The sequence below is a fragment of the Gavialis gangeticus genome, unplaced genomic scaffold (assembly GCF_001723915.1).
Source record: "Gavialis gangeticus isolate Ggan-Ray unplaced genomic scaffold, GavGan_comp1, whole genome shotgun sequence".
NCBI lineage: Eukaryota > Metazoa > Chordata > Crocodylia > Gavialidae > Gavialis > Gavialis gangeticus.
The window spans coordinates 117,724,030-117,751,698 of NW_017728992.1; the positions used below are offsets into that span (position 1 = coordinate 117,724,030).

Here is a 27,669-nt window from a genome sequence, read left to right on the forward strand (position 1 = left end):
AGTCCTTTGTAAATCCAGATCAGAACTGGTCTGATAAATGCTGAATTGGGTGTGTGGGTTGATTAGCATTTGGAGCACAGATTCCCCATCATGCAGTGCTCCCCTGCTCCTCTCATCCCAGAATTCACTGCAGTCTCTGCTTCAGGCTTTCTGTTCTCCATCTCTCATGTAAATGAATGGTTGCCTGGTTCTATCTCTGATGCAAATGAGACCTAGGGCAGTTGTTTCACTCTTGTCAGCCTTATCTGGAGGGTTTTAGGTGCGTCTCTCACTGCATCTTAATCAGTTTATGTTTAGGTAGGGGTGGGGAATTCTTTGTGAATCAGACAGTCTGCGTCCTGTGTCAGGGTTCCCCAAGAACCCGGAGCTGAGATGTACCAGCACATGAATCCAGATAGGAAAACACTTTCCACAGAACAGTCAGCCACTCCCTTTTTGACCTCACAATCCTTGTGCTCAAGAGACATTTACAAAACACCTTTAAAAGACAGGCTGAGAAACAAAAATCCATATAACCTTACTGGATACTAAAACCAAAGACTAAAGCATAGACATTGACTTCATGGCTCATTATAATCTACATCGGGGCGGGCAATTATTTCAGGTGGATGGCCACTTACCGAGTTTTGGCAAGCTGTTGAGGTCCACATTTCCCTCTCTGGTGCAGGGAAGCAGGAACAGCCGCACAGTCCCAGGCCAGAAGCCTCTGCTAGGCAGGGGCTTCTGGTTGGGGAGGGGTGGGGGGCAGGGTTGGGTGAGCCTTGTTGCTGGGTCCTGTTGCCTGCTTCCCCTGGGTGCTACTGCCCCTGGCTCCTGTCATCTTTAAACAGGCAGCCAAGAGCAAATAAATATTAATTTTCTAAATTTTTTAGGGGCCTTGTGAGCCGGAAAGAATGGCCTGGTGGGCCTGGTCTGGCCCGCAGGCCACATTTTGCCCACCCCTGATCTACATGATACCTGCTAATGTCACTGCACTCCACAGGTGTTAGTGACCCTCTTCCCTCTTGAATGGTCTTGCTCTTCCACTACTTGGTTTATGCTTTTGTCTGCACGTTTCTAGTTTGTTAGCTAGTCCTGCTATTTCTCCTATTGCACAGCCCAGTTCTGTTCCTCTAAGCAGGCTGTTTTTATTTATGTATGGTTTGCACAGACATTGCTTTATCTAATACACAGCTCAAACTGGGCCTGCTTTTTTCTCAAACCTGAAGAAGGATGCTATATACCTGAAAGCTTATCTAAATCTCTCCCAACCATGTGGTTGGTCCAATACAAGATATCATCCTCTAAAGACTCTTGCCTCTCAAAGTAAATAATTTCCCCCTACCCTGCAGAAATAATGAAGCCTCCTTAGGAGAAAACCATCCATAACAAGAATGTACAGAGCCAGACCCATGATGCTCAATCAAGACCTGGCTTTACAATGCCCAAGAGCCAGATTTTCAAAAGTTTAACACCCAAAATGCAGATGAGTTTTTCAGAAGAGCACATTACCTATTTTGTATCACAGAGTACCTGCAGACACTTGCCAACTGGGAAAGGAAGAAATAAAAAATAAAAATCTTAGCTACAGGTCATTTCATATCCTGTTCCTAAGGCTGGCTTTAGTTCCAAAATCTGAAGTGTAAATCCAGAATCTGAACTAACAACCACCAAGATCTTTGCAGCTACAACCAACCACGAGGAGAGAGAACATACTTTTCCCCTCTTATAGCCACTTCTTTACCAGATTCCCCTTTTTCTAACTCCATCTACATCAGATATGTCACAGGCCAGGAGCACTTTAACCCTAAGATTATGGAGAACTTCACAGCACCTAAATGAGGGAAACTAGATTTCCAAAAGGTTTTGGCACCCTACATACCCTGGGAGATCAACCTAGAAGAGTTAGCCTTCCTAGTACCTGGCAAGGTTTCTCACACAAGTTAATTATTTCACCTTATTTTGCTTTTCACAGCCCATGGGATCAGAGCGGATGGAGATGCGCAAACGGCAGATGTCAGCAGCCCAGGAGACAACGAGCTCTGCTCAGGCACAGCCTGGGGCTGGGAATCGAGGGTCCAATGCCTGTTGTTTCTGCTGGTGCTGTTGTTGCAGCTGCTCATGGTATGTTTTTCAGTTTCTTTAAACCTCCAGAGGTGAGCAAGAGGCAGGAGTCAAGATAACAGAAACAAAGGCACCTCTGGGGTACCACAAGCATGGCATGGCTGTGCTGCTGCTGTGGATGCAGCCTTCACTCCACTGAGTGCATTTTTCCCTTCGAATTAAAGAAGGGTGGGAAAAGGATTTTATTTCCCACCAGCAGCTCCAGGAGCCAAGTAGTAACCATCAGATGGCATTTTAAATAAAGGAACACATTGGGGTTTTTTAGCATCCCTATAATGTTTTACACACCCTTTGGGAATGGTTTCCTTGCTAATGAAGTCTCAGTGTGCCATGCAAGAAAAAGCCATCTGCTCCCAGAACTGAAAGAACTTCCAAGTAAGACAGATTATATCAGACAGACTGCTCCCTAGGGAAGGGACACACTAGGATTTTTAACAGTTATGTGGTTAAATCTTTTCTTCTAGGCACAGTAGAAGAAACAAATCTTTAGGAGGGATTTGGATAGGAACAAAGACAACACCAGCTTTCAGAGGTGCTATGCACCTAAATGAGGGAAATGAGTCTCTGATAAATCTATGGATCAACATCAGGCATTCAAGTCTAAAAATGCTGACCTCTTTACCCAAGAAGCTGTCTTGCAGAGGCCTGGAGATGGCTGGGGCTGGACAACTGTGGGGTTCCAGTTGGCTTCAGATACGCAATAAAAGGTTCCTATGGCGGGGTCAGACTAGCCATGGAACCTCTGGTTATTCTAAGAAAAAAAATCCCACATAGAATCATAACAAATTAGGGCTGAAGGGGAGCTCAGGAGTTCATCTAGTCCAACCCCCTAATTCAAAGGAGGACCATCCAACTACATCATCCCAGACAAGGCTTTATCTACCCAGCTCTTAAAAAACCTGTAAGGATGGAGACTCCACAAGTTCTCTGGGTAATCTGTTCCAGTGCTTTACTACTGTCCTCATGAGAATGTTTTCCCCAGGATCTATCCTAAACTTCCCCTGTCGCAACTGGAGACCATCGCTCCTTGTTCTGTGATCTGCCACCACTGAGAACAGCCTAGCTACTTTAAGGTAGTTGAAGGGTGCTATTAAATTGCCCCTCAGTCTTCTTTTCCCAAGACTAAATAAGCCCTGTTTCCTCAGCCTCTCCTCACAAGTCATGTTCTTCAGCCCTCTAACCATTTTCATTGCCTTCCTCTGGTTTTTCTCCAATTTGTTTTCTGTAGCGGGGGGCTCAAAACTGGACATAGTACTTCAGATGTGGCCTCACCAGTGCCGAATAGAAGGAAAGAATCACTTCCCTCAATCTGCTGGCAATGCTCCTACTAATGCAGCCCAGTGTGCCATTAGCCTTTTTTACAGCAAAGGCACACTATTGGCTCATCTTCAGTTTACTTCCACTGTAACCCCCAGGTCCCTTTCTACAGAGCTGCTGCTTAGCCAGTCAGTCCCCAGCCTGTGCTGGTGCATGGGATTGTTCCATCCGAAGTGCAGGACTTTGAACCACATGACATTTCTTTTGGCCCGGTCCTCCAATTTGTCTAGGTCACTGAATCCTAGCCCTACCCTCGAATGTATCCACTACTCACTCCACCTTGCATCTCCAGACTTGGTGAGGGTGCACTTTATGCTATCATCCAGGTCATTGATGATGATATTGAACAAAATTGTCCCCAAGACTGACCCCTGGGGCACTCCACTTGACACCAGCCGCCAACTAGATATTGATCCATTGATTACTACCCTTTGAGCCTGATGATCTAGCTGGTTTTCTATCCACTTTACAGTCCATTCATCCAACCCATACTTCCTTAGTTTACTTGAGAGAATGTTGTGGTAGACTGTATCAAAAGCCTTGCTGAAGTCAAGGTATATCACACTACTGCTCTCCCAGCATCCACCAAACCAGTCATCTCATCATAGAAGGCAGTCAGATTGGCCAGGCATAAAACTTGCCCTTGGTGAATCCATACCAACTGTTCCTAATAGTAATATCCTTCTCCTCCAAGTGCTTAGAAATGGATTCTTTGAGGACTTGCTCCATAATTTTTCCAGGGATTGAGGTGAGGCTGACTGGTCTGTAGTTCCCTGGATCCTCCTCCTTCCCTTTCTTCAAGATGGGCACTCTATTTGCCCTTTTCAAATCATCTGAGACCTCTCTCATTTGCCACAAGTTTTGAAAGATAATAGCCAGAAGCTCTACAATCACATCAGCAACTCCCTCAGCTGCATTACATATGGCCCCATGGATTTGTACACATCCAGCTTTTCCAAATACTCCTTAACCTGTTCTTTTGCCCCTGTTGGCTGCTCACCTCCTCCCCAGATTGCTGCCAGGTTCAGTAGTTTTGGAGCTGACCTTGCCTGTGAAAACTGAGGTAAAAGAGGCATTCAGTACTTCAGCCTTTTTCATATCATTTTTACTAGGTTGCTTCTCTTACTCAGTAAGGGACCTTTACCTTCCTCTTGTTGCTGACACTTGTAGAAACCCTTCTCATTACCATCACCATCCCTTGCTAGCTGCAATGCCAATTGCACTTTGGCCTTCTTGATTTTATCCCTGCATGCCTGCACAATACTCTTATACTAACTCCCTAGTTTCTCCAAGTTTTCATTTCTTGTAAGCTTCTTTTTTTTTGTGCCACTTACCTCAGGCCTTTTGTCTCCATCCTCTGGTGAACCTAGTTTAAGGCCTTCCTCACTAGGTTAGCAAGCCTGTCTACAAAGATGCTCTTCCCTCTCTTCATCAGGTGGATCCTGTTTCTTCCTAGCAATCCTTTTTGGAACAGCATTTGGTGGTTAAAGCCACCAAAACCTTGCTGGTGACACCATCTGTGCAGACATGCATTGATCTGCAAGATACACCCTCTCCTTCCCGGGCCCTTCTGCTTGACTGGAAAGGTTGAGAATACCACTTGAGCCCCCTGTCCCCTTTACCCTTGCTCCCAGAGTCCTTTGATCTTCTCAGGGTAGCTCCTGGCAGCATCACTGGTGCCCACATGGATGAGCAGCCTGAGGTAGTAGTCAGAAGGCTGCATGAGTCTTGGTAATCCTTCAGTGACATCTCAGATCCAGGCTCTGGGCAAATGGCAGACCTCCCAAAACAACAGGTCAGGCCAGCAGATAGATGCCTCTGTGCCCCACAGAAGGGAGTCTTTCTTGTTTGCTGACCCTGGTCACTTGGGATCTCCTTTTTTACCCTTCCATGCCTGGACTGGTTCTGCCCCTTGTTAAGGCTTTTGTCAGACACAGGCAGCAATGACCCAGCGATATCGCAGCTGCTCAGAGCACACACCCAAACACACAAAGCTCACCAAACAAACACACAGCCCTGGCTCATTCATCTTCCCAGAGCAGGATATGGTGTCTGGTCCCTGGCTCCTCTTCCCTTTCCTGCTCTTGTGCCCAACAAACTGCTTGCACACTGTCCTATTTACTGTCCCTGGTCACTCAGAAGCATATCCGACTTGCATAAATTTGCAGCAGAATACAGTTCCCAGAATGCAAAATTAAATTCAAACATACATCAATCATCTTATATAAACATGTGTTCCTATGCCTGTGTTTTTATGTTATACCATCTTAACACTTTACTCTAAAAGTTCACTTTTTTTTTACCTGACTTCCCACACTTTTGCCTTTATCATCATTACCCCTTTCTAACAGACTGCTTCACTTTAAAAAATACATTGGGCCAGTGCAATGTCTCTTTTACAATTATAAGCAAGTAATAACAAAATGGAAGTAACATACTTCTTTACCTCAAAAGGAGCATTAGGTTTTGTAAGGGTCTGTGAGATCCTGCAACAGAAAGTGTTACTAGGGTCTTCATATTGCAGACTCATTTTCAAAGAGTTCTTGTTGGATATGTGGCCTTATCTCCACTAATTTCCTAAGTGGAGTGTCAATCACTACCTACTTTGTACAAGTGTAGAGTATTTCACAAGGTTCAAGAGAGTGGTGAATCAGGCTCCATGTCTCCACTGCTTCAGTTGAAGTTACCTCAGGATGAATTTTAAACCAAGACTGACTGCATCCCTTGAAGATATGCCATAGCTCAAACAGGTGTTTGAGGCCTGATGCAGAAATTACTGGGTGATGTTCTATGGCCTGCATCATGCAGGAAGACAGAACAATGATGATAGCAGTCCCTCCAATTAGGAATGTTAGCCTAAAAATGCACTAACAGAGATGGTGAATTTAACCTAAAACTACCTACCTAACTTTACAACTATACACTTAGCTACCATGTCTACCTGTAATGTCCACCACTTTGATTGATTGCTATGGAGATGCATGCAAGGCAAGCTTAAGTCATTTTGGTACTCAGTTACAGGACGCTTAAGTGCATGTGTGGCATCTGACTGGCTTGATTTTCCTAGTGCAATCTAAGAATGCTTATCTGGCCAATCTGTACTTGACCCAGTGGTGTAACTAGGTCAGACAGAATGAGGCAACTGCCCCAGGTGCCTATTTCAGGGGTAAAGGGAGATGGTAAATTTAATCTAACACTACCTACCTAACTTTGGCTTGCTGAATTAAAAATCTGTTCTCACCCAAAGATGGAAAAATCAGACAGGGGATGGCAGTACCATATTACTTGAAACCTACAAGGTGTTAAGTGACCTGCCCAAGCTACTCAGGCAAGTTGGATCAATCAGTGTGTGCATAATTGCCAAGCCATGCAATAGCATCCTCAATGGCCATGTGCAGTTCCTGTAGTCTGCCACTGAATTTAGTCAGCGGGCAGTCATCAACAATATGCAACATGGCGTGCGTTTTGCCACAGCTACAGTCTGGATTGTCGTGAAGACCCCAATGGTGGAGGTTGGCTGCACACAGACCTTGCCCTCTCCAGAACTTATTCAGCAATGCCCCATGGGGTGGCAAACTGAAGCTAGGTGGGCAGACTGTAGGATTTGTGAGAAGGAACTTGTTTGGTGGTAATGTCAACCTCCATTCCTCACACCAGAAGGTCTCTGCCGTACAGTCCTGATGTGACAGTTTTGATCACAATGGGTGTCATGATGGTAGACATGCAGCAGGTGGATTAAAAAGATTGTTGTACAGTGGCAAGCTTGGATTGGTATATATCTTCTCCACTAGCTTGCTAGTTGCAACTTCCTGTTAGATATGAGGGGGAACAATGGTGCTCAGGACTGGGAGCCAAGGTAGATGGGTTGGTTGAAGAGTTCCTCAGATTATGCGTATCGTCAAATGTAGCTGAACATCAGTGAGTTTGGTGTGTGATGACCAGGTCCAGACTGGTACCTAGTACTCTGCCACAGAATGAGATGGCAAGAGCTGACATCCTTAGGGTTGAGGCTTTTGCACCCCACAATGACCCAGCTAGCTTAAAGGAGGTTTTTGCATGTTTCAACTTTCATTGCTGTCTTTCAGGTGTTCATGGTAGTTCAATGTCTGGTTTTGCATCACACCCAGGTAGACAGGTTGTACTTTGTGACAGCTTCTGACCATTCAGGTAGATGTTCAGCTCCTGGGTAGCACTGGCACTGTGTAGGGGGAAAATGCTGTAAATTGTCTTACTGACACTTGGCTGGAGGCTCCAAATCTTGCAGTAGTCAACCAGCTTTGCAACATCACTGTTCAGAGTATGTTCTAGCTCAGAGAAAGTCCAGGCTTGGAATCCACAGCAGATGATATCAGCATAGGTGAATTTCCATACTAGGTTTGTAGCAGGTCATTGGTGTAGAGGGTGTACAAGGTTGTACTGGAGTGTAGAGCCAAGAACTTAGAACCCAGATCTCCTGACTCCTGAACTGATTCTTTAACCACTAACTACAATTCAACTCAGAAGAGATCATCATGGAGAAGGGATGGGTAGAAGTAAACTAGGTCATTGTATTTTCTTCTGAGCATGATTATGGCCATGTGCAATACTGCCATAGAAGATTTCAGGAGCTTTGGAAAGCTTTTGAAGCTCTCTTGTCTGTATGTACTCTGCCCACTAAAGGCACTATATTAGTACTGTGAGAAAAAGGAACACCAAATAGGTGATGGTGGTACTGGACTCCTCTTATAGTTAACCATGGTCTTTTGGGCTGCTGGAGATAGCAAAAGTAAAATGGCTCCTCCAGAAGACAGGAAGGCACCAGTCTGAATAACTAATGAAAGACTTTAAGGTAGAATCAAGTCCATTAATCTGTCAATGAAGCTCTTGTTCACTATCAAAAATCTCATTATCTGTCAGATTGATCAAACAGGTCGGCCAATTATGCAGTTCAAGTCCAGTCACACTAAGACAGAATAGCCAGTAGTACTGCCAAGTAATTTGACTTTACTCTGGAGTAAGAGTGGAATGGAAGCAAGATATGCAACCTCACCTTACTTTAAGTCAATCCATTATATACTAGTATAAGTTTCACAGGTCTACTTCACCAGTCAATTTAACCTTGAGGTAGATGATTGCCTGGTGCAAACTGCCTTTTCTACTACCCAGTGGCCAGGTACTGTAATGGAACCTACTAATGGCAGCTACGTAGGGCAAACAAGTCAAATATCTGTCCCTACTACAAAGTAAATTTACTAGAGTAAAATCTGAGTAATATACTGATACTTTAATCAAAACCCACCATTTCAATTTTCCCATCACAGCGAGGGGCCCGATCCTTTTTTTTTTCTTTTTGTGTCAGAGTCAGAACCTGCCTGCAGCCAGGGAGTGAGCAGCCAACAGGCTGAGTGGCCCCGCAGCTGAGGGGAGCCCCAGTCCTTCCCTCCACAGTGGCAGTGCCCCCTGGGCCACTCAGAGGGGCTGCTAGCAGACCGGGTGCTGCCCCTGGCTCCATCCAACTGTTCCCCAAGCCCACCCAGGGTGCAGGCCCCAGCAGAAGCGGCGAGAGACCTGATCCTTTTTTCTGCAGAGCCTGCCCACTTCTCCCACAGCTGGAGGGATGAGCTGACAGCTGCATCGTTACAATTTGCAATGTTGCAACATTGCAAACTAAACTACATCCAGATGTAGTTTAGTTTACAATGATGCAAACTCATCTAAAGCCCCCAAAATTGGCACACATGTAATATGTAATGCCATTAAGCCACACAAATAGCATTTTCATCAAGTGTACAAGCACACCTAGAGGCCAACCAGACCAGGGCTTTCTTATGCTAAGTGCAATACACACATGTAAGAGATGGCAGCCAAAACAAAAAAATAATAATCACAAGTTTTCTACAAGAAGGAACACATTGAGGCACATTTGGATATGGTCACAGTATTTCCTTATTCAAAAAGGAATGACCACCCCCTTCTTCCAAGAGATGTAGGTAGAGGTAAATAGTTAGGATTCAAAAGTAATTGTACCTGGTTTGTGCCATTTTTAATGGCAACTAGATCCAAACCTGTTGCAAAGCATAAGTAGTGTCAAAGCAACTGCAGTGCTCACAAGAATAAGGGAACCTTCCATCCAAACAGGTCATAAAGCATAACCAGCACTAAGTCAAGGTACTACTTGGGATGGAAACTGGAAGGATTCCTAACTGGGCACAAGCAGGGAACATATTGGGGAAGAGAAGCCAAAACTAGAAATGATTTTCTGTTTGCTTTGTAAATTATTCATTCTTCCTTCTATCATTCATCACGTTGTATAGCAGGGGCAGACCAGTCCCCAGGCCTTTGTAGTTTTACTCAAACCAGAATGCATATTTGCCATCCTGAAAGCTCTGCTTCAAGTCTAATGCTTAGAATATGAACGGGGCTAGGTGTTGTGGTGGATAAGGAATAGACTTAAACAGTTGCAGGAAACCAACAGAGACTGATAAGAGGAAGCTGAGTGCTTCTTTCAAATGCACAGTACAACACAGAGATGCTGACATTTGGGGATGACTGACCCTGGGGTGGAGACTAGAGGAAAACTCATCATCCTTCTGTTGGGGGTGAGGAATATTTTGTAAGAGTGCTAAAATCATGCAAGGTGCTGAGCACTCAGGGTTTAGCATGAGTAAGTGTTGAGCTGGATCTGGCAAAAGTCCTTTTCCCTTGCAGGGAGCCCACAGTAAAGGAGAGGGCATCACCCTCTAAGTGCCAGTAGATCAACAGTTCATACCACTGAAATCTCTGAAACTCATGGGTGCTTTTAACTTCAAGTTGCCTATTAAATTATATACACTCATAGCTTCAGGTGGGTGCTTCTCTCTCAACCAGAGGAAATGAAATCACATTATTTACCCTTCTTTAGCACATAAATAAAAACTTCCCCTCTCACTACTTCTTTTAAACTGTTGACAAACTATTTCTTGCCATTTTATCTTGTATTTTCTCTGATGCTCCATTTTTTGTGCACTTCAGTGTTAAAATGATACAAAGAAAATGATTTACTCAACAGGGTGTGCAAAATTACCCAATGTTTATAACTATTCAAATTCCTATTTGTGTTTCAGAACGGGCTGGGAACCAGCTACAGGCTACAAACAGAGCAGCTTTGCTTTGCTTTAAAAGCATTTCTAATTTTCTGAGAACAACTGTTTCCTAGTAGTGAGGAATGTGAAACAAACTGCAATTAAAATAATCTATTTATAATCCCTATTTGTAGAGCGCCTTCCCTCAAAATAGCTTGAGTGCTTTGCACAGAGAAAATTATGAATAGGAACAAAAATAACAGTCTGTATGAGTCATGCAGCTGAGACAGAACATCTGATATTCAATGCCCTTTTAATACTAGAATTAGAACCAACTGCTATGGGCTGGGGTAATGAATCTGGAGGCGTGTTATTACTACAGCTACCATTCAAGTTTCAGGCCTCTTCCCCTTCTGCAGCCTGTAGAAGATGTAGCTAAGTAAATATTCCCTTTCCTTTGCTCTGTACCTTTACAGTTCTAGAAAATCTGCCTGTCCAGAAGGACCAATGTCATTTTGTATCATGGTGTTCTCTTAAGGAGACTCATGCTCTTTGTTGATCTATTGTTTCTCTCTAAAATACATCAAGCCAGAGGATAGTATTACTTTGTTTTGTTTTCCATAATCACCAACACGTCTGTTCATATTTCACAAAAACACCAGGATAAAAGTGGTCACTATTGGGTCTTGTGTTTCCCACAGTCGCCTCGAAATCTAAGGACAAGGCAGTATAGTATAGTTCTTTTGTAATTACTGTGTGTCTGCCTGTACAGAGAAAATACATTAAAATAGTTTATTTGAAGGTATTTTACAGGTATATTACATAAAATGAGGTGATACATGAAGTGTGACCACCATACCTCAGGGACATGTAGAAAACACCCTCCAGGTTTCCATTGCATCAAGGTGTTATAAGAGAAAAGATAGCGGTTTCCCATTTCCCAAAAGCTACATTATTCAAGTCCTAAAGTGTCTGCAAACCTTTAGGAATGTCTCTGCAGATTACAGGCACAAAACACAGAATAAGAAAAAAACAAACCCAAAAGATTAGAGCCCATTGAAGTGTCAAAAGGTGCAGATAAGATAAAGTCATGAGTTTACAAGCAACCAAGTAAAGAATATTTACACTTTTTAAAAGAAACTTGTCTCCATTTAAGTGAGATTTCTAAGAACTAAAGTGAAAATAGTGACGTGAAGTAGCTGTTATGTTAAAGAAAGGTAAGACAACAAACAAAGCAATTGAAAGCTCAAAGATTTTTCCCCATAAGTTGTATGAAACTCACTAGTTTATAACAATTGTAGCAAGAGCCTGTAAATCCAGGTTTTCATCATGGATAATGCATTATAATTTGTTTTGTACCTTTTGGTCTTGACAAATCCTAAATGGCTTTGGAGACATTGTGTATGTGTCTTTTTTTTTCCCATATGGATTACCTGTCTCAACTGCAGCCCTAGGCTGAAATGCAACAGCTATTCTGTACAAGGGGAAAAAAACCCCACGCTAAACCCCACACATTTTGAAATTTAAACAAAGAAATAAGGGATATTTTGAAATCATAGAAAGGATTGGAAGGTCTGCACAAGGTCATTCTAATGCATCTCTCTGCCCCCGGACAGAATCAGTCGTATCTCAGATGTTCATTTTATGCACATTTATCCCACCTGGCCCTAAAAAAAAAAAAAAAAAAAAAAAAAATACTAAACCCAACCATGTAGTGAGGAATGTGAAACAAACTGCAATTAAAGTAAACTATTTATAATCCCTATTTATAGAGTTATATGTTAATCCCTATAAATAGGGATGTACTCTGTATGTTAACATGTACTCTGTCAACTCTGTAAATAATCCATTCTAGAGGTGGGTAATCCTTGTTTGATAATCTTTATCTGGAATTTGACCAGCAACAGAATTTTGTCATTCTTTTTGTAAAGAACGTCATAACATTTTATAATGAACATCAGTTATTGTGGCTTGTATTTGTCTCTTTGCAATCATTGTGGTTTCATAGTTTCTAGGGTCAGAAGGACCTGAGCAGATCATCTAATCCAACCCCCTGCCATGGCAGGAAGAGCACTGGGGTCAAACAACCCCAGTAAGGTGGTCATCCAACCTCCTCTTAAAAACCCCCAGGGTGGGAGCCTGCACCACCTCACTTGGAAGCTGGTTCCAGACTCTAGCCACCCTGACCGTGAAGTAGCGCCTCCTGATGTCCAACTTAAACCTTCCCTCCGCCAGCTTGTGACCATTGTTCCTGGTCACTCCTTGCGGCGCTCGGGGGAACAGGGACTCCCCCAGCGCCTGCTGATCCCCCCTAACCAGTTTATAACAGGCCACAAGATCCCCCCTCAGCCTTCTCTTTTGAAGGCTGAACAGGTTCAGGTCCCGCAACCTTTCCTCATAGGACCTACCCTGCTGTCCCTTGATCATACGAGTGGCCCTCCTCTGGACCCTCTCGATGCTGTCCACATCCCTCTTAAAGTGCGGCGCCCAGAACTGGACGCAGTACTCCAGCTGCGGCCTGACCAGTGCCGCATAGAGGGGGAGGATCACCTCCTTGGACCTGCTCGAGATGCATCTGTGGATGCACGACAAGGTGCAGTTGGCCTTCCTAGCCGCCTCCCCACATTGCCGACTCATGTTCATCCTGGAGTCAATAATGACTCCCAGATCCTTTTCCACCTCCGTGCTGACAAGAGGGGAGTTCCCCAGCCTGTATGTATGGTGCCGATTGTTCCTCCCCAGGTGCATCACCTTACACTTGTCTGTGTTAAACCCCATCCTATTCTCCTCCGCCCATCCTTGTAACCTATCTAGGTCCAACTGTAGCCTGTTGCTCCCCTCTATTGTGCCCACATCCCCCCACATCTTAGTGTCATCAGCAAACTTGAACAGGGTGCTTTGCACCCCCTCATCCAAATCACTGATGAAGATGTTGAACAGGGCGGGCCCAAGGACCGAGCCCTGTGGGACCCCACTTCCCACGTCCTTCCAGGTCGAGAAGGACCCATCCACTACCACCCTCTGGGTGCGACTCTCTAGCCAGTTGGCAACCCATTGGACTGTATGGGTGTCTACACCACAGTCCCCCAGCTTCCCTTGTAGAAAGGGAGGGCTCATCAAAAGCATTTTCCTTTATGCTTTCCCTTGTATTTCCTTTATGATTAAACTTTACGCTTTGAAAGCCGTGCCAAACTCTGCTGTGGCAGTGCTAGAAAGCAGCCTGATTCTTTTCCCATGTATTCTACTTGTGTTAATGTTGTTAGATTTATGCAGGTGCAAATCTAGTTTAAGGTTAGAATAATATGGCATACAGATAGTTTGTCCAGTTAAGGTAAAGCAAAATAGAAGAACAGTTTTATGTAGGTTGAACTTTTATTTAAACTTGACCAAGATCTGTTTGTTTGCTACCTTGCAGCCTTACTGTTAGGAATCGAGATGAAGAGCAAGCCAGGAGATCATCACAGGAACTCAGAGCAGAGGGAATTCCATACTGCGAAGAATGGTATATGCTCTCATTGTAGATTTTAGAATAGAGAAAATAGGTTCCCTCTTATGCATGCGCACACGCTCACACAAAAGAAAATCCTGCTGTCACCTATAAACTTTGTTGTCAGTAACCCATCGGTGCCATATAACAGCACCTATGAACTATTTCCAAATCTACCCCTAATGCTTCATTACATCTAGGGCTGGAGCATTAACAAACTTTTAAATTCTTTATGCCACCATAGTAAAAACACAGCAAAGACTGATTCCCCCATTCTCCTAAAAATCTGTTTTAAACAAGGGAGAATATAGATTCCCTTCTGCCAAATAGATATTTTGCTTTCCTTTCTTAGCTGTTCCAATGCTGTATCACTCTGGAGACCTCTCAAATGTATACACACAGAGGTGTACTTTTTGTACTAACAGCTATAATCCCTGGTGGTACTCTGCTTTTGCCTGCATACGTATTCCTACTGCAGTGGAGAAATTGGTAAACCAAAGGTTGGCAATGTTTTGCTACCGTGGGTGACCCAGCTTCCACTGTGGGCTTTAAAATCTCTGCAGATAAAGAAATAGCTAGAAAAAAGAAGACAGTAGGACCCTGCACATGCTGCCTCGGCTGCTCCAGCTGGAGCATGCTGCCAATTCCCCAAGCTGCCACAAGCCAGATCATCTCTTCACATGCCCGCTCTGGCCTGTGGCCTGTAGGATGCTGATACTAGTGTAAACAATTATTATTCTGGCTAGGAAAGAACTGTGATTGGTTGCATCAGTTTTTGCTGCTCTTGTAGTTATTTCGAGCAGTGACTCCAGGCATTTTTTTAAATTAAGGCTACTGTGTACATTTGCTAAAGATGCTTTTGAAAACGTGAGATCTTCTACCATTCTTATAGCCTTAAACTGCATATGCATGACAACACTGGGCATCACTTTTACTAGTCTGACATGCCAGCAACTAGAACCAGGGAAAGGTCAGTTTTTCCCTGTTTCAGGGTTAGTGATTGGATTCTCAGTAACAGTCAATATTCTCTATTTCTCTCTCTCTCTCTCTCTCAAGCCCCACTCCAACACTTGAAGAAGTAAATGCCTGGGCTCAATCATTTGACAAGTTAATGCTCACTCCAGCAGGCAGAAATGCTTTCCGAGAGTTTCTCCGAACTGAGTTCAGTGAAGAAAACATGCTTTTCTGGATGGCCTGTGAGGACCTAAAGAAAGAATCCAACAGGAGTATTATTGAAGAAAAGGCAAGGCTAATATATGAGGATTATATTTCCATTCTTTCTCCAAAAGAGGTGTGTAACCCTTTTCAATCGTTCTTTAATACTGCCTTGCCAGGCTACTTGCTAAACAGTTAAATAAAGGCAAATAAGCCAAAGTTGTAATTCTTATGAGACGCATTGCTAATTCTAGAGGCCTCGGAAATGAGGGCCTCAAGCTGCCATGGCTTAAACTTCCCTGGTGTATTAAAGATTCATACACAGTATTAGAAGTCACTGACAAGCTGCCTGTAATTCTTAAACATAACAGGGAAAAGACAATAATTTCTCCCCCTTGCCTCTTACTTGAATATCTGTTTGATGAATAACCTCATTTTTCCTGAGTCCCAAGAAGAACAGATGCCTTAAAACGTTTCCCAAAATTGTATAGTTTGCCATATAATATTATAGAAATTTCTTAAATATAGGACCATTTTAGGGAAGTTTTAGCAGTACACTAAACTGCTTCCAATATACTAAACCCATTTCCAAAGCTTCATAGTTCATACACCTAACATTATATACTGTATTACCAGTCACAGTGATACAAATGGGACTACTTACACAGGTGAAGGTACTGTCAACATTTATTGGATCTGTTCTATTCACCTAAGATCTTTACAAAGACTGTCACCTCAAAAATATATTTTTAAAAAGTCATAATGGTCACTGACAGAAAAATGATACAACTATTTGCATTTCATGTCCAAGTTTTCCTGAACATAAGCAAAAGGATTTGCTTAACCCATTGGTTCTCAATGAGGGTGTTTGTGTGCTTTGAAATTCTTTTAAGGGTCTCACACAATATTAGCAGTGTTAGGTATACAAATCCAGATTTCAAATAGGAATCCATACCATCAAAAAGGTTTCTGATCTGTTGTGGTCTTTGAGTTCTTTGCAACAAGATCTATCTATACCTATATAGATACCTATGGATATAGATGCACACACACACACACACACACACACACACACACACACACACACACACACACACAAAGAAAACATGGATACTCTTGGATGGATGGATGTGTGGTATGTGTGTGCGTGCATGCATGTGCAAGTGTGTTCTTTGACAAGAGAGAGGATGAATTACAATATATTAGATAGATAGATAGATATTTTTATAGTCAAAGAATAAGTGAAAGCCAAGAGCTGGAATTTTCCAAGCGGTGCCTTGAGTGTTAAAAAGGTTGAGAACTTCTGGTTTAAACAGTAGATTTGTAGGTTGCAGTTACCTTCCACATATTCTTGCTGCCATGAAATCCATCCTCTTTGGAACAATACCAGTTCCCAAGGAAACAAGTTGTTACACAAAATTAAGTCTCTCATACCATTAAGTACTGAACGGAGATGGACAGAAATTCTATCAAGATCTTCATAAGTAATGACAAAATTATAGACTTCAGTATTTAAAAGTGAGGTTGCTTTTGTGGAAGAATTGCTTTACAAATACTCAGAAAAGATTATATGCAGCAGGGGTCTCAAACATCTGACCCCAGGGGCTCAACCACCCATCTCTGCAGGCCAGATTCATTCTGTGGGATTCATTGCTAGAGCTGCTGGAGCCCTTGTGGCAATAACATTAATTTCTGCTGTTTCAGCACAACTCTGTAACCCAGGAAGTTTAGTCTCTGTGCCCCACCCCTTACCTACTGCTGAAACTGAGGTTCTTGGCAGCAGCAGGGGAAAAGTGTGTGTGAAGGGGGTGGGGGGAGGCAGAGAATATTTTAGGGGCAGGCAATTATTTTGGGCAGAGGGCCACTTACTGAGTTTTGGCAAGCCATTAAGGACCACATGACAGGTTGCCAGGGGCAGATAAATATTAACTTTCTAAATTTTTTAGGGGCTCCACGGGCCTGATAGAATGGCCTGGTGGGCCACATCTGGCATGCAGGCCGCATTTTGCCCACCCCTGCAATAGATGGTAAGCAGCACCAGTGCTAAATTCCACCGGTTCTGGAGCTTTATCTTGTGACTCCAGCAATTGCTGGGATTAGCTTCACCACCCCCAGATCTGGCCCATGGGGGGGGTGCTATTTGCTATATAGATCTAATCTGTGAGGCCCAGTAAGTTTGGCACCTCTGGTATACAGGTTAGGAAGTATATTCTGTGTATGTATAGGAACCTTGACTTTCTGGGAGGGAACGGTTGTTAGAAAGTGCTGCTTTGAAAGTGGGTGGAGTTGAAAGAGCATGCATGTGCTGTTACTTTTTTTTCCCCTCTTTTTTGCATATGCAGGTCAGCCTGGATTCCAGAGTAAGGGAAGTTATCAACCGAAATATGCTGGAGCCATCACAACATACTTTTGATGATGCACAGCTCCAGATTTACACCTTAATGCACAGAGACTCCTACCCACGGTTTATGAACTCTGCTATTTATAAGGACTTGCTTCAGTCCTTATCTGAAAAATCTGTAGAAGCATAGGATTTTTTTTTTTAAATTAATGTATTTATTTAAAAAAAAACAAAAAAACAAAATGGAACTCTGGGCTACACCAACCAACAGGGAATTTAGAGTCAATAGGATTTACCTGAAAATCTCTCAGGCATATTTTAATATGGACTGAATGTTTTAACCTGCAGAGGGCTCTGACACCACAACCTGATTGCAGTTTCTGATCCTTAGTGAAACTTTGCAATGGGGAATGCAAGGAATTGTTAATGTTGAAAAATAGTACTTTTTCACCATAGCAGCATGCAATTCAGGCAAACTCTTATACAGGAAAACACCTTCAAGTTACAATTACCGCGTGAAAAGAAAATCACTGTTTTAAAAGTAGTGTAAACTATGATTTCTTCCTTCCTTAAGAGTCAAACTGATTGTCCTCCTTCCCCCCCAACCATGGACAAAGTAAAAATAGTATGTGCTGTTGCTATTTTGGTTACTCTAGACTGAAATGTCACATTTCCATAACTGTAGTACCTGGTCACTGGCTATGAAGTAGCAATGGTACTCTCTACTTGTCTTAGGGTATTTAATACATGTAAGCAGTATGCTCATGGAAGTAAGTGTGACCCTCAAGTTTTATGGAAGCTAGTGGTTGAAATAATGCTGCCTATAAAAATCTTCTGTTGAAAAGTGTTATTTTACTACTTGAGTCGGCTGAAAACATTTTAAAGTTCATACCATTAATGTTTATAAAAGTTAATTTAGGAGGGAAAAGTCTGGGCATTTACTATCTTAAATAAAGCACAACAATTCTCATGTGTTGTTCTCATTACTGGAGAAGTAGGTGCAAGAAACTGTAATTAATATTTCTGTCCATAATCCCAAAAGATCTGTAGTAATTGTCGTTTTGTGTTCACAAATATTAAATTTTCACAAATTACATGACATTGTTAGAGGGTTATTTTCTTAAGAGGCAATATACATACACTTCATACAATTAAAAGGAAATTGAGTTAGTTGCAGCTTTTTTATTTAAGTCTAAATTGTTTAGACTTAAAAGAAAGTACTATTCTTATGTAACCCATCTGTGCTCACTTCTGATGTCCTTAATGCTGTATTTACTCTAATATAAGATGACCCTGAATGCAAGACGACACCCCGATAATTAGATTCTATACATGGAAAGTTTATAAGTTTATTATAATTTTCCAAGTATAGAATGGAGGTTGACTTTAAATTTGTCCTCCTCCCACTGCTACAGCAGGGAAAATAAATCTGGGGGCTCAAGGTATCCCCCTTGCCCTCCCCACCTAATTTCTTCCCCCTGCAGCCCCCTTCCCCGCTTCTTACCATCAGACACTGATCTCCCTGAGTACATGAAAACAAGGGACAAATTTGAGAACACTGACCTTGAAATAAACATGCTTGTAGTAATTTGCATATAAGCAAACCATTACAGGTACCCATAGACTTAGTTGTCTAGAATTCATGTATTTTACCTTTTTTGAAACTGCTACAATTTTTAGCACAGGTAGTCCATAAATGCACTTTTGCACCTACTTACATACAGTGTAAACTATGCTGGACCCCAGCAAAGTGCACACGTGTGTGTGTCTGTGTGTTCTCCAGAGGCCCACCACAAAGAATCCACCTACTAATTGGCACCCCATTCATGACTGGAACTGGAACTGTTCTTGTCATGAGTCCGGGGATCATCCAAAAATTTATATGCAGTTGAGGCATGGGGCAACCACGTCTGCCTCCACCTCATGGAGAGTACCATGGAGAGAGCCACACTAATTATATGCAACAGGCTATGAGAGGGGGTGACAGAGGGATGTCTGGGTGAACTGTCTGGGGCCCCATTTGGTGATGGTTTGCCGGGCATTTAAAGCTGGTAAAAAAAATAGGAATAATTGGAGATGGGAAAAGGTGCAGCTCAGCCATGAGAGTGAAGAGAATGTAGAAACCTATCTAAAGTGGCTCACCATGACTTTAAAGAGTTGGCACTGAGAGGTACTGTGCATAATGGACTGTGCAGATGGACTGCACTGACCTAAGCATCTTGACCTTTCTGGCTAGGATCAAACATAGCATTTTTGGCACGGAAGGAATGATGTCATCACTGGCTCTGACCCTCCTGGTGTTGGCTGGGTATTGCAGTACCTCAAAGTCCAGTGCCAGTTCCCTGAGGAGGGAACATCCACCCATTTTTTAAGGGTCATACACAAAAAGGTTCCCACTAGTATGGTTTTCCCAATATGAGCCATGTGTTTTACAGTTACTCTCAGTGTTGACTGCATTTAAATCAACTTCAAAGTTAGTTTTCATTGCTGAGCATATGCTGCTTTTGCATGCTTACATGGTAGACAATGTATTTAAATCAGTGGGCAGGGTGACATGCAAATGTAATACAAAAAATCTTGTCTTGTATTTGAGTAAAGACAGCACATTGCCTTTAACTACTACTACTTTTTGCCTTTAACTACATGGTTCTCCGACATACTTTAAAAATTAATCACCATAATTACATCTAGAAAGGAACTTGCATCCAAGTTTCTTTCTTTCAACCAGGAAGGAAGCTTAACAATCGTTTAAATGAAATGTTTGATTATTTTGCGATTGGATCCACTATAATTCCCACTGTACCTTTTAGCTGTAAACTAAAAGGCATGCAGTGAGAATTACCTTTAAGGGTTTTTTTGTATGCATAAATGAGTCCAGGGAAGTATGAGGCAGGTGGTGTACGGGGACAAGAGGGGGAAGAATGTGAAGAAATAAAAGTCATTATTATAAAAGAACTCCTTTTGATAGATATGCATTTTTTGTTTTACTGTGAAGCTACATACAGGAATCCTGCAACCTACTGTCAGATATGAAACAAATGCTAGATTCAGCTTCCCCCCACTGAAGGGGAAAACACAAAATAGAGGAATATGTTAATTTATTTTGTTCAATGCGTCATGTAGGGGATGTTTTTCTCTGTGGGACAGCGTTGTTTGTGTAGCTTCAAAATTAAGTTAGACAAACATGTACAGGATAATTTAGACAGGGATGATCCTGCCTGGAGTAAAAGGATGCACTAGATGACCTCCTAAGGTCCCTTCCAGCCCTACTTCTCTATCATTCTTTGTATCATTCTCATTAAATCAAGAGAGCTGCAGTTGCATAGTACTATGGAAGAAGACCTGATACCATACAAGTCCTCAGCAACAGCTGCAATCAGATAGTATCTATAACAAAGATACCGTTTAATATGTCAGCATAATAAGATAGATTTTAAAAAGAAACAGTATTTACCAAACACCACTGCAGAATAGCTGCATTCTACTGCATTAGGTTAAATGGCCATATAAAAAGGAAGACAGTTCTTCCATGAGCTGGTTAAGATGCAGTCCAGGTTAGCAGCCACTGCATGCTTCTTGGTAGGGTATGACTGATATTTATGCAACATTAATTCTTGGCCCAATTCATGCAAATATGCCCATAGCACAAAACACAATCTCATTAATAGCGTCACTTTATAGATACATGCTAGCTGGTAGTTTGAGCAGATGCCAAAGATCAAGACAGGCATAATGATATACCGATAGTGCAATGAAAGGGAATATCAATAAAAAAAAATCATCGCTGCTCATGCTATACTTATTCAGGTAACTAAGTTGTAGCCGACCTTTCAGAAGCATCAAGCTGACAAAAAAAAGTTTAACTAGGTCAATTTCAGCTTGCTTGAGATCAGACACACACTTCAGAAAAGTTCAAAGCTGTGTCACATCATGGAACTGAGAACTTAGTTTCTTTCAAGTTTTTCTCCCTCCCCTATGATACCTCATTAAGAGTTAGGAGAGGAACATGGCAGAGCAGTTGCTCTGTGCTTAAATCAAATGCAGTATATGCTAGCCTATTATATTATGTGGGAAAGAGTCACTGAAATTAAAAGATACCGTCCAGAATTTTATTTTGCCAGGATAATACTTTGGAATTTAAAGTATTAAATCAGCTAAGTCAAACCTCCCCACCAAATAATTAGATTCTATAGATGGAAAATATATATGTTATAATTTTCCATGCATAGAATTGAATTATCAGACAGCAGTCTTAAAATCATCCCCCTACAGCTGCAGCATGGAAAGTAGCAGTAAGAGGGCATGCAATGGGCACAACTGACCTCCTTGCTCCTTATTTGTCTCCACTGAAACCTACTGCATCCCCTGCCCCACAGTGCCCAGTCTCTGCACCTATCCCCCTCACCTGCTTCCCAGAGATTCTGCCACCACCACCCCGCTTCCTCTTACTGTGGCTTACTGTTAGGTACAGCTCTAGCTCCATTTCATCCTAGGTCATGGAGCACATGGAAGCTCCATTCCCTCAGGCCGGACCTGCTGCTACCACTGCTGCATGGCCAAAGCTGCATGGCCCCTAGGGAGAAGGCTATACAGGGCAGGCAGATGCTGCAGCTGACTTCTGGGCTTGACCTGGGCTCAGGGCCAGTCAGACCACAACAGATGCATTACCTCCCTTCCTCTTTCTTGTACTCAAATCCAAGACAAGGGGATTCCCCCCACCCCCACCCATGTTGAATGGTGGGGGGAGGGCACAGGGAACAACCTTATCTTGGATTCGAGTAAATGCAGTATCTAGTTTGATTGTATCTACTATCTGTTTTCATTTTCTGTATTTCACAGCAAATGGACAATTAAAAAATCAGCTTCCATTTCTTCTTTCTCCGTATTATCACATGGTTAGAGGGAACATCATTGCCGGGAAATTATATTTTCATTAAATTTTAAGCTTAGTTAAAACCCCCTCAATTCAAATAAGAAATGCAGTGTTGATCCTAAACATCTTGACATCATTCTGTAAAAATATGAAATATTAGCATTACATTATTTTAATTTAAACCATATTAAATATTAATGGAACTTGCACAAGACAGTGCACTTGTTTTAATTCCTATCACTATCATTCAAAACTATACATAAGTTTCTGTTTGGTAAAATGCATGCACGTTTTATAATGGCCAAATCTCAGTTGCACTCAACTGGAAATTAGTTTCATAAGTGTTAGTATACTAATAGGAGGACAAAACAGTCATTTATACAAGTTTTATATAATTAAAGCAAAACTACTGTCACAGGATCAACATATCCTGTCTTGAAAATAAATGCTGCTGGCTTGCCTTAGCATTTATCAAACCACAGGATATCATTAAGCTACAATAACCTTTTAGGCCACTGGTATGCACTCTTAAATGTCTGCACTTTATATACCAATAACTCCCACAGAAAATTCACATTGTTAAAGACTGCTCTTTTCATGGATCTGTTAAAATGATATTAAAATTGTATGGACTCCTCCAGCCAACACATCAATTGATACTAACCACACTGTTACCTTTAAATTCCAATTCAAATGAGTACAATTCAAGGGAGTGCCACACAACACTTATATAGCAAAATTATTCAGGCTACATATTTTAAGTTATGATAAGATCTGTCACGGGAGAATGACACACTTAAATATCCCTTCAGTAAAAGAAGCCCACTGGTGGCAGGGAGAATACCCAGTGCACCTGCCTTAATGTGAAATCATTAAAAAATGAATTCACCCCAATTGCACTTGACAACTGTTGAGTATTCTGCAATGAAAAGGCTCTCAGTTTGGCAAATATGACAGGAGTGTACTATAAAAAGTGCTGAATAAACCCAGTATTTCCCAAACTGTGGGATGTGAGCAAATCCCCTCCCCCATGTAGTTGGGCAAATCATAACCACAATATGCAGTGCCATTGTAGTGAAGTCAGGTATTTTCATGTCCCCCTACCTCAGCCACCACCACCACTGGTTCCTCTTGCTACCAATTCCCCTGCTACTGATTACAAGCAATCAATGGCAGCAGGGGGAACTGGTGGTGAGGGAAGCAGTGGTTGAAGTGGGGGGGGGGGATGAGATTGCCCAACTTTACTATGTTGGGGCATATACCCACAAGGCTCAGGAAACACTGAATTAACTTAAATCACTTATAAAATGTTGAACCAACTTGGTGTTACATTAATACTTCACTAACATTAAAGTTATTGCCCATTCCATGAGAAACTGCGTGTAGAGGTCAATGGTATCAACTGATCATTTCTAGATTAAACACATTATCATTTATGGGACTGCATGACTTTGACCATTGAATTTAAATTCTGAGTCAGCAAAAGCTGGGAGTTAGGTTTAAACACTTTTGTGCCACAACACTGAGCACTGCTACCTAGGTAAGATGCAGACTCCCTATACCATGCATGGGGGAAAAGGTATTTGAGAAGGATAGATCCCTGCAGGCTTTTAAGAATCCCCAAGGCAAGCATGCTGGTCAGAAAGCTGCTTGGTCAGACAGCTCACTCTTCTCCAGCACTTGGGTGCTTCAGCTTCTGGCTACCAGGAAGCTTCTATTTATTCAGGAGTCATAACCTTTTGTAACTTCTTTCAAAACACTCAGAGCAAGGACACCAGCCCCTCCATTTTATTCAGCAGCTTAATCATTACAGCAGTTCCCCATGATGAAGACTACCATGGTTCAAATCATTTCCACTGCTTGAGAGTTTCAGCTTGCTTGGAGGCTCTGCTTTACCAGACCAGTGATTCTCAATGAAAGTGTCAGCAGATCCTTTGAAGGGTGCCACAAGGTATGAGGAGGTAAGTAGATAATCACAGATTCAGGCTCATTTCTGTATGGCTGATCCCCAACCCCCACTACCTGGGCACCTCAGAAAGGAGGTACAGTGCTGTAGCATAACTTAGTTTTTGATATTGGGTGCCACACAATTCACAAATGTTATGGAGGGGTGCCTTGAGTCAAAAAAACCAAAAAAAAAAAGGGTACCTTAAATCCAAAAAGGTTGAAAATCACTGCCATAGACTGTCTGGAGACAGCTGTGGGGGAGGGGGGGAGGAGGCAAAGAGGGAAAGCAGAAAGTACCCTCTGGTCTTCCAACTCAGACTGTTCTACCATATAAGGGAAAAAAAATCATTGAGCCAGAGAGACAGAAAACGGGCAAAGTGACTCAAAGATACTCATATGTGAAGTAGAAGACCTTTGCATCTCCAAGGACTCTTCGCATATTCCATCTAATCACTGCTTAAATGTAAAAACAGACTTTGCAACCGTTATCAAGGAGCTTTTAAGTATTGCAGAAGTAGAACTTCGGGCACCTGGGAAAATTTTAAAAGGAACTCCCCTCCCTCTCCCCCAAAAGGTCCCCATGGAGTCCAGGTCCAGGTACCTTCAGAAGTAAAGCAGCAGATGAGCCAAGGTTTTTAGAATTTAAATGCCTGGACACAGCTCTAGGGCTTCATCTTCTGCTGTTTGGGCAAATAACTATTTACCTTAATACTTGTATGGTCAAGTCATGAAGTAGGTAGTAAGAACTGGGAAGAAGGAAAGTGTTTCATTCCAATTCCCATCTGGTATGCCCACAGTAACAACATTCAAACTTATGGGGAAACTCACACCAGTGAGCAGTCATGAAAAGTGAGTTACTATTGCATTCTCCTATGAAGAGAGGCTACTCATAAGATATAGGAGCAGGATAAGGTTAGACAGAGTATCGGGGAATCTGCATAGAGAAAACTGTGCCTATTCTATAAACAACTCAGATTGCCACCACTGTCAGAATCCATCTGGCACCCAATTTATGACTACATTTGCTTAACACATTTCTTGGAACTGTCCTCTTAAAAGTGCCCTAAAACAAAAGGGCAGAGATACTGACACTGAACAGCTGTAATTAAGTCAGTTTGTTGCTATCTTGGATAACTTCAAAATCTCCAGATACATAATTAAGGAAGCAGTTCTGTCAAGGTTTTTAATTGTAGGGTATTCTCTCTTCACTTTTCCACTTGGTTTAATGTTATAAAAAACTTCAAATTAGAGCTGATCAACTAAGAGTCCAAACTGTCTTTTTATAAATTATATAAAGACCTTTGAAACATTTGAGTAATTTTTTCTTTTTAAACTAGGATATAAACAAGCTAAATTCTTATCCAAATTCAATTTCTTTTTTTGGAAGAACAGACTTTTTCCTCCAGCCCAAGTTAACTACATTTTTTTTAAAACAAGTCAAGTAACTTGCAAACTACTTCTTGGCTTTCAGAGCTAAACTGTTATCAGAATTTAACATGGTGTCTCATACTCATGTGGATGCAAGTCTATCAGGACAAAAAAAAGAAGGATTCCTATTTACCTATTCCAAAGTAATTTATTCTCCAATAGCTACCCACACATTCCCCAGCCACTGCTAGGACAGACCTCCTCCACACCTCAGGCTTACATACATAACAGATAATACAAAGACCGGCATAATGAAATAATATTGTAAAATACTGAGACTAGTTTTGTTCCATAGCATTTAAAAATTGTTTTAAAAAAGGTGAGTTTTCAGAAAATATATTTTTACAAGACAATCTATCAACCTGAGTGGCAAAAGACCATTACTTACTTATTCTGGCCTCTGGTTTGATGATTACTGTTATTATTTATTCTGCATATCAAATTTAAGTTAATATGTCTGAACTGATGAAGACTCATTAATTCTCCAGCCAGTTTACCTTTGGATAAACTTGTTTACCTTCTGTCATGATAGCAGCCCATCACAAGAATCATTTACTCATCTACAAAAGGCTAAAATGAATTCAGGTATCAAACAAAAACAGTCAGATCACATTCAACAAACTATTTAAATTATTTCTCTAGAATGAAAATATAGTGCTGAAAAGTAATATACAAGCTCTAGGGCAGTATAATACATTGAACTGATCGATATGGATTACATAACCAAAACTTATCCAACCATTGCAAAAGAAGTTATATAAATAAACAGAAAAGGTCTATAAAGTTCAAAACTTCACAAACAGACTTCACCTACTATTTTATAGGGTTTTTTATGTACACACCAGATAGCCAACCATTTGCAAGTATATCACGTTAGGTCCAATATAATTGAAACAAAGGTTAGCTTTCATTTTTCTCCACAAAATCATCAGGAATATGCTGATAGGAAACAAATTCAATTTCATTTTTCACAAAGGAAGAAAAGTTGGGTATTTCTGTTGGGTGTGTTACAGATTGTAAAAAAAAAAAAAATGGTACATTATTCACAGAGTTAAGAAAACACAAACCAGTTACCAGAAGTTTATCAATAAAAGTTTAATGTCAACTTACTTATAAAAATGAAAAAAATATTTTAACGTACACCATACAACTGAGCAACCTGGCCCTACTGACTAGTAACTACAGGAAGGCATTTAAAGTGATGGTGGTGTCAAAAACATAGGCTAACTCCAAAGATGTATGCTGCTTAAAACAAAACAAAAACAAAAACAAAAAAAGTCTTATTTGCAGGAAGCTAGATGCTTGGCCTAGTTCTTAAAGCTAATTACAAAATCCACTTTCATACTGGTCCAGATGTCTTGACAGTTTCTTCTTCTAACAGAACTGTCAAAAGAAAAGAAATATTTTATGAGATATCTGCATACAGCTTATTTCTAGCTCTTTGCAAGAGGGACGGAAGACACTGTGCTTTAAGATGTGATAATTACCAGTCTGAACATCTACTTGCATCCTTATCACCTTCTCTCATCCAAGCACCTATAGGGATTGCTAAAATTTCTCTGATCGCAGCCAGTGAATGGGAAAGTTGATCTGAACTAAAAGCAGCCATTTGTCTTATTCTAAAAAAATAATTCTAAAACTTGGCAGATGCTAGATACCCTGAAGTATAGGTCTGACCCACAATGTTGTTACTTTTTGACTGTTTTCACTCCAAAATTTTAGTAAGGGAACAGCACCCTGAAACTTCCTTTGAAAATGGAAACCAACCATGCTTCTTGGGAGCTAAAACAGTTCAATTAAGAGGCAAGAAAAAAATGCACTCTTGTATGCTTGATGTGTTATCACACCGCAGAATGAAGTAGAGAAAAATCATTATCCTTCATTTCAGGTTCCCTCCCCCTCACCCCCTTCCCCTCCCAGATGCACTTTATTGTGAAAATAAAGAACTTCCTGTTTCTTTTACTTAAAATCAATCAAT

At 41.6% G+C, this 27,669-nt stretch overlaps 2 protein-coding genes across 3 annotated transcripts in view; one reads left to right on the plus strand and one right to left on the minus strand.

The window, feature by feature from the left end:
- Positions 1-18,537, plus strand: part of RGS20 (regulator of G-protein signaling 20) — a 106,858-nt gene extending 88,321 nt beyond the window's left edge. For both annotated transcript variants that reach the window (XM_019527296.1, XM_019527306.1), the window contains exons 2-5: positions 1,955-2,103; positions 13,876-13,962; positions 15,004-15,238; positions 17,445-18,537. In XM_019527296.1, coding sequence (XP_019382841.1) covers positions 1,955-2,103; positions 13,876-13,962; positions 15,004-15,238; positions 17,445-17,633 — 660 coding nt within the window. In that variant the 3' untranslated portion in view covers positions 17,634-18,537. The remainder of the gene's footprint in view (positions 1-1,954; positions 2,104-13,875; positions 13,963-15,003; positions 15,239-17,444) is intronic.
- Positions 18,538-26,765: 8,228 nt separating this feature from the next.
- The window catches only part of TCEA1 (transcription elongation factor A1), a 50,809-nt gene continuing 49,905 nt past the window's right edge, over positions 26,766-27,669 (minus strand). The window contains exon 10 of the mRNA XM_019527317.1: positions 26,766-27,074. Coding sequence (XP_019382862.1) covers positions 27,066-27,074 — 9 coding nt within the window. The 3' untranslated portion in view covers positions 26,766-27,065. The remainder of the gene's footprint in view (positions 27,075-27,669) is intronic.